The sequence below is a fragment of the Periplaneta americana genome, chromosome 8 (genome assembly GCF_040183065.1).
Source record: "Periplaneta americana isolate PAMFEO1 chromosome 8, P.americana_PAMFEO1_priV1, whole genome shotgun sequence".
NCBI classification, from domain to species: domain Eukaryota; kingdom Metazoa; phylum Arthropoda; class Insecta; order Blattodea; family Blattidae; genus Periplaneta; species Periplaneta americana.
In genome coordinates this window covers 4504973-4517302 of record NC_091124.1, presented here as the reverse complement: position 1 = coordinate 4517302, position 12330 = coordinate 4504973, and the positions used below count along the sequence as shown (strand labels likewise).

The following is a 12330-nucleotide window of genomic DNA, read 5'->3' as shown; positions in this document are numbered from 1 at the left end:
ACGGATTTTAATGACTGATCCCTCATTTTCTAGCTCGGCATCCAAAAATTGTCAAAAAAATAGTAGTTTTCAGTGAAATGTAAATTTTCGTGCATAATTTTCCTATTTTCCTAAATCCATCTGTTGTCAGTTTTGAGAACTAATTGCTTTTCAGAATAAAACAAATCACACACACTACAATAAACAATATTACACGAAGGCCATGATATGCAGGATTGCTAGAGCTGAAATTCAATTGGTTAGTAAAAGCTTCAAGACTTGCTAAAATAATTCTGTGATGTGTGATTTTCTGAGTACATTGGATATTAAAAACTACAAAACTTGAGGTGGTTTGATGACGTTATTATTATTAGAAATGAAATATTATTATACTTAATGCCATGATGTGACTATTTTTTATTAATTTACATATTAATGGTATACTGATGATATGAAAGTGAAACATTTTGGGGTTATATAAGTACATGTAGAGAATATCTTAAATTAGATCTTAATTTCTATAATTTAATGAGTGGTGGCTATAGACTACATATATGTTACTGAAAACTACAAAACTTGCGTTAGATAATAATATTATTATTAAAAATAAAATATTTTTATAGTTATTAATCAAATGAGGTTGGGTTTTTCATATATTTAATGTGGTGTACATATTTATAGGCTTGATTCTGTTTAATATTGGCTGCAAAGAGCGCAAAATCACAGTTCCTAAGGAAAGACCAAAAGGTATTACTTACTGATAAAATAAGAAGCCCACAAGATTTTGTAGTCTCCCTATCGTTTCAGCAAGATCTCTTAGCAGGATAAAATGATTTTACCCTCTGCATTTCAAGGTAGTTCACGAAACATGCAGCAGCTATACCAAGATGCTATGTCTATTGTTCGAAAGCATAGCAAACCTTATATTTTCTGAACTTTGACCTAGAATTCACAATACCCTGAAATAACTACCGCTTTACTCCCACATGAAAAAACCCACTGATCATCCTGACATTGTTACTTGCGTTTTCGCGTTGAAACTCAAAAACTAAAGATGGATAGTTTCAAGAAAAAGTACATGGCATAAAAAATATTCAGAGGGATTATGTTTAATTATTATGAAAGCAAATAACTTTCAAAATGTCTGGTAATCTTCATTGAAAATAAATCTGAAAAATTTTTATTTGAACGTCTAATGAACTTAGTTTGCTGCATTTGCTGGACAAGCCACTAGTTATTTTATAATTTTGTCACATGTAGTCAAAAATGTAATATGAAAATATCATCTTTAAAAATAAAAAAGTAACCATGACAATAAGTAGAAAATTCCCTCCGATGCAAATTATAAAAATAAGTGAACAGACAGAGTGTTTCAAATATTTAGGCATAGGAGTTAAGGAGCAATAATTGAAGATTAAAATTAAAATTTTATTGGATTATTTTACGACGTTGTATCAACATCTAGGTTATTTAGCGTCTGAATGATATGAAGGTGATAATGCTGGTGAAATGAGTCCGGGATCCAACACCGAAATTTACCCAGCATTGGTCGTATTGGGTTGAGGGAAAACCCCGGTAAAACCTCAACCAGATAACTTGCCCCACCCGGGATTCGAACCCGCGCACCTTGTTTCGCAGCCAGACGCGCTGACAGTTACTCCACAGGTGTGGACTTGAAATTAAGAGGACAGGACGAAGTTTATAAAGCAAAGTATGTCAGATGTTCAGTAGAATTCGCTGTACACAGACAGATAGTACTAAATTATTAGGCCTACATTTCAGATTTACAACAAAAATCCTTTAGCTTAATTGCTCTCAATTTGTGGGGCCACAGCTGTTCTCGGGTCCTTGTGATGCACTCACCTGGCACCTCCCCGCTATTTCCTCATGCTCCCGGACTAGCTTTGTTTTGCTCAGCAGCTCTTTCTCCAGCTGAGACAAGTCCTTCTCGCACTCGCTGGTTGCCCTCGCGCAGATGCAGATCGTAAGAAGCAGCCACAACTGTCCGCACGCCATTGATATCTCTGTAACCACCAAGTTCAAACTTCAGTATATTATTCTTTTACCCAGACATTATAGCTACACGGCGAATAAATGCCATACATTCTAAACCCAACTGCTGTTTCTATAAGACTAGGAGTTCAAAACCACTCCTATGTCTGTCTGTCCTGTATTCATGGGCTTAATGGATTCACAGGAAACAAAAAAGCGGATCAACTTGCAAAATAGCTGCTATATTTGACATAGAAATTGTATACAATAGATGTAAAATGTCTTACATAAAACTTAAAATAAAAGAAACGGGGTAGGCTGTGTCCGGGTTACATCAGCTGCATGTCTATGCGGATGACGTGAATATGTTAGGAGAAAATCCACAAACGATTAGGGAAAACGCGGAAATTCTACTTGAAGCAAGTAAAGAGATAGGGTTGGAAGTAAATCCCGAAAAGACAAAGTATATGATTATGTCTCGTGACGAGAATATTGTACGAAATTGAAATATAAAAATTGGAGATTTATCCTTCGAAGAGGTGGAAAAATTCAAATATCTGGGAGCAACAGTAACAAATATAAATGATACTCGGGAGGAAATTAAACGCAGAATAAATATGGGAAATGCGTGTTATTATTCGGTTGAGAAGCTTTTATCATCCAGTCTGCTGTCAAAAAATCTGAAAGTTAGAATTTATAAAACAGTTACATTACCGGTTGTTCTTTACGGTTGTGAAACTTGGACTCTCACTTTGAGAGAGGAACAGAGGTTAAAGGTGTTTGAGAATAAGGTGCTTAGGAAAATATTTGGGGTTAAGAGGGATGAAGTTACAGGAGAATGGAGAAAGTTACACAACACAAATCTGCACGCATTGTATTCTTCACCTGACATAATTAGGAACATTAAATCCAGACGTTTGAGATGGGCAGGGCATGTAGCACGTATGGGCGAATCCAGAAATGCATATAGAGTGTTAGTTGGGAGGCCACAGGGGAAAAGACCTTTGGGGAGGCCGAGACGTAGATGGGAAGATAATATTAAAATGGATTTGAGGGAGGTGGGATATGATGATAGAGACTGGATTAATCTTGCTCAGGATAGGGACCAATGGCGGGCTTATGTGAGGGCGGCAATGAACCTCCGGATTCCTTAAAAGCCAGTTAGTAAGTAAGTAAGGTAGGATGTGTCGATAACACACCCACAGGACTTTAAGTACGTGGATTCGTGTTGGACAGTAAGGGGTTTGATGCAGATGCTGGTTGTGAGATCAAAGACAAGTTAACTATAGTAGGATTTTATTTATTAACGGACGTGGTATGAGAAGTACTACTAAATGTACATAGGCTAAATAGAAATGATCGGATCGAAATTCAAATACAAACTGCTGAGTCATTTATACCCGAACTCACACTTTCTGAAGTCGAAATTGCTATAGATAATCTGAAAAAGTACAAGTCTCCAGGTATCGATCAAATTCCAGCAGAACTAATACAAGAGGGTGGAAGCGCATTATCTAGCGAAATTTATAAGCTTGTACTTGCTATTTGGGAAAAGGAAATTGTACCAGAACAATGGAAGGAGTCCATAAATGTAGGCCTAACTATTTTAAGAAGAGGGACAAGACTAACTGTAGTAACGTTCGAGGAATATCACTTTTGCTGACGTCGTACAAAATTTTGTCCAATATTCTTTTGAGAAGATTAATTCCGTATGTAGATGAAATTATTGGGGATCATCATTGTGGTTTTAGGGGTTATAGATCGATTTTTTTGTATTCGACAGATATTGGAGAAAAAATGGGAGTAAGGGTACAATACATAGTTATTCATAGATTTCAAAAAGGCGTATGACTCGGTTAAGAGAGAAGTTTTATATAATATTCTGATTGAATTTGTATTTCTGATTGAATCTAATATTACCAAGAAAATAGTTCGATTAATTAAAATATGTCTCAGTGAAACGTACAGCAGAGTCCGTATAGGCCAGTTTCTGTCAGATGCGTTTCCAATTCACTGCGGGCTAAAGCAAGGAGATGCACTATCACCTTTACTTTTTAACTTTGCTCTAGAGTATGCCATTAGGAAAGTCCAGGATAACAGAGAGGGTTTGGAATTGAACGGGTTACATCAGCTGCTTGTCTATGCGGATGACGTGAATATGTTAGGAGAAAATCCACAAACGATTAGGGAAAACACGGGAATTTTACTGGAAGCAAGTAAAGAGATAGGTTTGGAAGTAAATCCTGAAAAGATAAAGTATAAGATTATGTCTCGTGACCAGAACATAGTACGAAATGGAAATATAGAACTTTTGCATTTATGCTTTGAAGAGGTAGAAAAATTCAAATATCTTGGAGCAACAGTAACAAATATAAATTGCACTCGAGAAAAAATTAAACACAGAATAAATAAATAAATAATAATATTAGTCTGTTATTATTATTATTATTATTATTATTATTATTATTATTATTATTATTATTATTATTATTATTATTATTATTATTATTATTATTATTATTATTACTCGGTGATAAATCATCTAGACCTATACCATCACTTTTAAGCTCTTAGTCTCAATATTTTAGCGTTCGTTGTAAATGCATAATATTTTCAACACTTTGATATCTACATCTACATATACGACACATTAAAAACGATATTCTTTACTTTACACTTTTCCACCATCACGTGAACAAAAACAGAAGCTGAAGGGGAGACAGAATATTCAGTATGTGAATTTCCACCTCGTTTACGAAACCAACAATCGAACAACAATTAATCCTTGGTCTATATTAGGCTACAACACTGACATCATTTCTTTTTACAATGAATTTTATATGATTTTTAAGAGTTTTACAAATGCTATGTTCTTGATTGGAGATAATGTAAACTGTATGCCACAGATCATAACCCTGTGTTTTTATTAGTTGTTTCTAGAAACTTATCTTTTGGTACGTAAGTAGCGTACGTTCTACTAAGATGTTATTAATGTTACCAGCTTAATCTCTTTCACGTAGTGGAGACTCTGGTAGTTTAATTTTGTTCAAGTATTTTTTGAGATAAGGGCACATTTAATGTAATGTTATAAATCAGCGATATTTCTTGTCTAGTAGCATTCGCTAATGTAAAATGTTTTTGATAATTCTCATCTTCATGGCAGATCCGGGTTATATTTAACGCTATTAAGTCTTCAATAGACTATTCAACTTATAGAATGAATTTGCGATTTCAGAACCGCTTTAAAATCAACCAATCACAGTTGTGTTTCTTGATAAGACTGTTTGTAAGGAAGCATCTTATCTGATACCTTGATTGAAAACACGCCTCGTACAATACTTGTGTCAATCACAGAAAATCAAGAAATGTCGACAAAATGTAACATTGAAAATTGCGTATTCAATGACTATAACTGCAATTAATAAATAAATGCCCATAAAAACCTTTCATGTTTTTATTCTGCTAATGTAACATTTCAGCTTATCTTAATTTTGAGGTTAAGTATTGTTGTTTCGTATTTCCGCTCTGAGTAGTTGGCAATAGTATTCAGTAAGCCGTGATAGATAGTTTGTTTTTGAACCTCATTACAAGGAAACATAATAATGTCTTATTGCTGTGTTTTATAGTAATAATTATCATTTACGTAAGTAATTTGGTTTTTCAAGTTTACTTACTTACTTTACTTACAAATGGCTTTTAAGGAACCCGAAGGTTCATTGCCGCCCTCACATAAGACCGCCATCGGTCCCTATCCTGTGCAAGATTAATCCAGTCTCTATCATCATATCCCACCTCCCTCAAATCCATTTTAATATTATCCTCCCATCTACGTCTCGGCCTCCCCAAAGGTCTTTTTCCCTCCGGTCTCCCAACTAACACTCTATATGCATTTCTGGATTCGCCCATACGTGCTACATGCCCTGCCCAATTTAAACGTCTGGATTTAATGTTCCTAATTATGTCAGGTGAAGAATACAATGCGTGCAGTTCTGCGTTGTGTAACTTTCTCCATTCTCCTGTAACTTCATCCCTCTTAGCCCCAAATATTTTCCTAAGCACTTTATTCTCAAACACCCTTAACCTATGTTCCTCTCTCAGAGTGAGAGTCCAAATTTCACAACCATAAAGAACAACCGGTAATATAACTGTTTTATAAATTCTAACTTTCAGAGTTTTTGACAGCAGACTAGATGATAAAAGCTTCTCAACCGAATAGTAACACGCATTTCCCATATTTATTCTGTGTTTAATTTCCTCCCGAGTATCATTTATATTTGTTACTGTTGCTCAAAGATATTTGAATTTTTCCACCCCTTCGAAGGATAAATCTCCAATTTCTATATTTTCATTTCGTACAATATTCTGGTCACGAGACATAATCATATAATTTGTCTTTCCGGGATTTACTTCCAAACCGATCGCTTTACTTGCTTCAAGTAAAATTTCCGTGTTTTCCCTAATCGTTTGTGGATTTTCTCCTAACATATTCAAGTCATCCTCAAAGACAAGAAGCTGATGTAACCCGTTCAATTCCAATCCCTGCCTGTTATCCTAAACTTTCCTAATGGCATACTCTAGAGCAAAGTTAAAAAGTAAAGGTGATAGTGCATCTCTCTGCTTTAGCCCGCAATGAATTGGAAAAGCATCAGATAGAAACTGACCTATACGGACTCTGCTGTATGTTTCACTGAGACACATTTTAATTAATCGAACTAGTTTCTTGGGAATACCAAATTCAATAAGAATATCATATAATATTTCCCTCTTAACCGAGTCATATGTCTCTTTGAAATCTATGAATAACTGATGTACTGTACCCTTATACTCCCATTTTTTCTCCATTATCTGTCGAATACAAAAAATCTGATCGATAGTCGATCTATTACGCCTAAAACCGCACTGATGATCCCCAATAATTTCATCTACGTACGGAGCTAATCTTCTCAAAAGAATATGGTTTTTCAAGTTATTTAATTTTATTCCTTGAATAATCTTATCAAATTGCGCTCGCGGTTTCATCTTATTAGCATAATTTCTCGTGCAATTACTGCAGATAGGCCTAATAATTTATCAGTATTAGAAGGAGTGAGTTTGATGATTCTTTGGCTAACAAATCCAGTGATTTATTTTCCTTGATTCCTTTATGACTAATAACTAATCTAATCGACCAGCGGACTCAACTATGCTAATTATATCGCCAAGTAGGCTTTCCTAAAATCCCCTAAAATAACAAAAAAAAAAAAAAAAAAAAACACACACACACAAACAATAATCTTCCAGATAAAAACTACCTTGATATTTACATAGAATTAATTTTAGTTACTGAAAAGTCATATCAGATTGAAATGTAAAATTGTGTTAATTAGATTTTTAGATAAAAAAATCTCCGAGGAGGCAGAGAGATCTTCCCCGGGCTACCCCTTGAATGTTCTCCACAGTACAGCAACTATCGCAAAATTAAAGAAGTCCTGGATACTCAGAAGGGAGAGTATTCGCGACGTTGTGAAGGCAGAATACGTTTGTACTCACCGCCCTGAGTCGTCCTGCTGGCCGTGCGTTTTGCACTGCGGTCTTTTTCCTTCTAAAGCTCAGAGGAGTGGCTTAGCAGATAAGTCAGGCAGCTTAGTAAGACGGATGTTTGCTCTTTGCACAATGCTCAGCGTTCATTTCTTTTCCTCTCCATTATGCTGTACACATAATGCTCACTTTGATTATGTTGACACATTTAGCTTAGCCATACATCCGATTAATCAGAATTTTCTCGTTTTGTGAGTATAAACATTCCCGATTTTTTCTCTAGAAAATTACCTTTTCTTCGGATGTTTAACGGCAACATGTAAAAGCTTGATATTTTTATTTTCTCTAATGTTAAATATCTGTGACATTAATCAGACAGCTGCTCAGTAGAATATTCAACTTCTTGGCACGATAGACTTACCAACGTTTCTAAATTTTCATTGATGTTGCTACTACTAAGTTTTATTTCAAATCATCCGTCCTCAAGTGAGGTTGACCACTGGGATCCGGAATTAACAAACATAAAAGATAAAGGGAAATGAAACAAGCAAAATAATGATTCGATTTGTACATTAAAACAAAAATTTACGTATATATATTTTGATGTACCGAAGTACATATGATATTTCCATGCAGATATTCTGCGTCATCATATGATGAAAGAGTGATGAAAGGGAGAAAAATTCTCTCCGGCGTCGGGGTTGTATCCGGCGTGGCTTAGTGGATAAAGCATCAGCACGTAGAGCTGAAAACCCGGGTTCAAATCCCGACGCCGGAGAGAATTTTTCTCCCTTCCATCACTCTTTCATCATATGATGACGCAGAATATCTGCATAGAAATATCATATGTACTTCGGTACATCAAAATATATATATGATATGCGTAATAAATCACTTTGTGATTTAAGACGGCGCCTATACCGTCGGATCCCGGCCAACCAGTCACTCATTCGAGTGCACCTCAACACATGTATGGACTTCGGTCCTGCGTTCATAGACATCTATGACGTAGTGCAGAGGGCGGCCACTAGAGGGAACCCAAGAGTTGGAGCTTAATCTGAGACGATTCTAACCGGCGTCGGGGTTGTATCCGGCGTGGCTTAGTGGATAAAGCATCAGCACGTAGAGCTGAAAACCCGGGTTCAAATCCCGGCGCCGGAGAGAATTTTTCTCCCTTCCATCAATCTTTCATCAAAAATTTACGTGTTAACATATAGATGATAGTGTAGAATTTGAAGAGAGGCCTTTAGAATTTCCATTACAATCTTCTGAACCTCATAAAAGGGAACTTTAAACGATTTAAGGATATTACATGTAAATTTTGGTAAACCCCCCCCCCCTCGCTCCAAATAGAAAGCCTGTAACATCTCAGTTGTAAAGCGAAATGCCATATTTTTCACTGAGGTATGGAAGACAAGGTACATATTTAGCTCGCTTGTCATCATTTATCTGCAGTGCTTGATTCGTGTCTCGTTCAAAGCAAATCGTAGGGTCTAAAACCATCGCTTTCTGGGTTATTCTATTGATGGCAATTATATCGACTCTTCTATGTGAATCATCTTCAGACACACAATGAATCTCCTCATGTACTTCCCATTCTCTGTTTCTTAGGAGGTTAGCAATTGCTGTACCACTAAATTGGTCAGTAGTTCAAACCTCTGTAAATAATTAATTAATTCAATTTAATTAATTAATTTAATACTATACACTTGAGCTACATTAGTCATTGCAGCCCGAAAGAGCAGAAGCTCGTGCTCGGGCGCAGTTCAGATCAGTTATACAAAATATATCACAAAATTAAGAGACTTCATTGAGCACAATATCATTAATAAATGGTAAAATAACACAGCATGTAATAATAGGGTCTATATACAAATAGAAAATACAAAAGTACATAAATATTAGAGTATCAATTTTTAACTCAATTAGCTTAAACAATTAAATAATTGATCTGATTTGTTTCTTAAATCTATGTGTGTTAAGTATACTTAGCTCAGGGTAAGCTCTAATTAATTCATTATATATTTTGGGTCCAAAATTTCTGCTGTGTTTTAATCCAGCAGTTGTGTGGCATTTGGGAGTATTTAGAAAGAAACTGTAGTTTTGTCTCGTATGGTATTCGTGAGGATCAAATTTAAATTTATTTTAGTTTTTATGGAAGTAAATGTTTGTTTATAAATTTGTTCTAGATTTGATACACCAAATTCCTGAAAAAAAAAAAAGAATATGAATCAAAGATGAAGATAATGCTATAGATGATATTACTTACTTACTTACTTACAAATGGCTTTTAAGGAACACGAAGGTTCATTGCCGCCCTCACATAAGCCCGCCATCGGTTCCTATCCTGTGCAAGATTAATCCATTCTCTATCATCATAACCCACCTCCCCCAAATCCATTTTAATATTATCCTCCCATCTACGTCTCGGTCTCCCCAAAGGTCTTTTTCTCTCCGGCCTTCCAACTAACACTCTATATGCATTCCTGGATTCGCCCATTAGTGCTCCATGCCCTGCCCATCTCAAACGTCTGGATTTAATGTTCCTAATTATGTCAGGTGAAGAATACAATGCGTGCAGTTCTGCGTTGTGTAACTTTCTCCATTCTCCTGTAACTTCATCCCTCTTAGCCCCAAATATTTTCCTAAGAATCTTATTCTCAAACACCCGTAGTCTCTGTTCCTCTCTCAAAGTGAGAGTCCAAGTTTCACAACCATGCAGAACAACCGGTAATATAACTGTTTTATAAATTCTAACTTTCACATTTTTTGACAGCAGACTGGATGATAAAAGCTTCTCAACCGAATAATAACAGGCATTGCCCATATTTATTCTGTATTTAATTTCCTCACGAGTATCATTTATATTTGTTACTGTTGCTCCCAGATATTTGAACTTCTCCACCTGTTCGAAAGATAAATTTCCAATTTTTATATTTCCATTTCGTACAATATTCTCGTCACGAGACATAATCATATAATTTGTCTTTTCGGGATTTACTTCCAAACCTATTTCAAGGCAGTTCTACAAAATAAATTTTAAACTGACAGGGAACATTGGCATAAGCGAATGTTTAATGAAAAATGATGTTTTTTTATTACCATAGGCCTACTGAAGATTTGTGTCAGAGAAAGAATAATTGTTTGCATACATTTTAAGTCTGATTAGTGAAATACGTAGCTAGTCAACGATGTATGCAATGGAGGGGGCAAGGAACTGGCCACACTACTCCATTATCTCCTGACTTAGTTGCCTCACGAGTGGTGCCTTATTGGTGTTGACTAAACAACACACATATTCACAAGCAGCTCTGTGAATCCCTAAAATGGCACAACATTTCTTCTCACTCCCAGCACACAACGCTGATGTACATAGAGTTGTTATTCGTAAGTAACTCCCCTATGGCTTTGAAACTTATGCTGTGGTTAATTTAGTGGCTTTCAAAAGCAAGCTTATTAAGCATTTTCTTACTGCTTAGAGTAGGTTTAATTTTTACTTAATCAATAAAAAAAAAAACTTTCTCTCTTCTTAACTTTTACAATAAACTGTCTAGCTTTTATTAATCAGTTAATCTTTTAGTACTGTAAATTTATTTCAACTCAACAATAATAATTCCTTTCTACAATTCACAATTAACGCTCTCGGCAACAATGGGATTTGCTCTCCGCACAGCAACACAGCGTTCGTTATTGTACTCCACAACGACAATGACAATTTACTTGGACTATTACGAACAACAATGAACTGTTAATCTTAACTAATATTTACAAAGCACTATTTACAAATCAGAACTATCAATTCTCAGTTCACAGTTCTTCTAGCTCAGTCACTCGAGTTCACAGTATCTCGAACCACAGACCTTCAGAGACAGTCCACTGTACTCGAACTCAGGTCCCTCCAACTGCTGTCCACTGCACTCGAACTCAGGTCCCTCCAACTGCGGTCCACTGCACTCGAACTCAGGCCTTCGGATGCTGACACAGTTGCGGACGCACACTCGAGTCGAACTCCGGTACACAAGACTGGCTAGCTTGCTCTGTTCACTGGCTTACTCACTGAACTAATCATGAATCACACACACACTCCTTCGCGTCCGTAATTTATAACCACAGCAACGTAACCGAGAAACTTCGAATTCGCGATTTTTCCACTTCGACGGGCTTCTGGAAGAGTCGGGAGGGTCCGTTCCCCCTTCACTCCGTAAGTAGCAGCTGCGCGCGCAGCCTCCCCTCGCGCGTAGGCCCTTTCCCCTCTCTTCTCTCCGCCGCGCGCCGTCCCTCAGTGCTTCGTGGAGCCCGCGCGATCTGCTCTCTTGCGGGACGCTGGTCGTGAGTTCGAATCTCACGTCGCTGTCACAGTACTTTGATTTTTATTGTATTTGTAAATTTAATATTAATTGTAGTTATAATTGTAATTGTATTCTTAATATTGTAGCTGTAATCCCCTGGTAGAGGGGAAGAGAAGGCCTGATGGCCTTATCTCTGCCAGGTTTAATAAATAAATAAATAAATAAATAATATATTAATTAAATAAATTAATTAAATAAATGAAATTAAATAAAATAAATAAATAAATAAATTTACACATAAAAGAATAAAAAAGTCACCCATTCGCCTTCTGTAGTAGTCTAATTATCTCGAAAACTGTGTCCCTTTTCATATGCCCGCACTCATATATTGTACAATCATTTATTCACTACATGAAACTGTTTTGTTGTACGTTTTTTCATTACATAATGCTGTTTTATTGCTAACTCCACAATACTGTTCTAAAATAAGCTTGTTGAACTCTGCAATCTGCCTTGACAGTACACAGGCCTCTCACCACCGGCACTTCAAACT

The 12330-nt window shown here is 36.2% G+C and overlaps 1 protein-coding gene across 1 annotated transcript in view; it reads right to left on the bottom strand.

Moving 5' to 3' along the window:
- The window catches only part of LOC138704420 (poly [ADP-ribose] polymerase tankyrase-1-like), a 30670-nt gene extending 23034 nt beyond the window's left edge, over nucleotides 1–7636 (bottom strand). The window contains exons 1-2 of the mRNA XM_069832277.1: nucleotides 7501–7636; nucleotides 1843–2003 (exon numbers count right to left, since the gene is read on the bottom strand). Of these exons, the coding sequence (XP_069688378.1) occupies nucleotides 1843–1995 (153 nt within the window). The 5' untranslated portion in view covers nucleotides 1996–2003; nucleotides 7501–7636. The remainder of the gene's footprint in view (nucleotides 1–1842; nucleotides 2004–7500) is intronic.
- Nucleotides 7637–12330: the final 4694 nt, after the last annotated feature.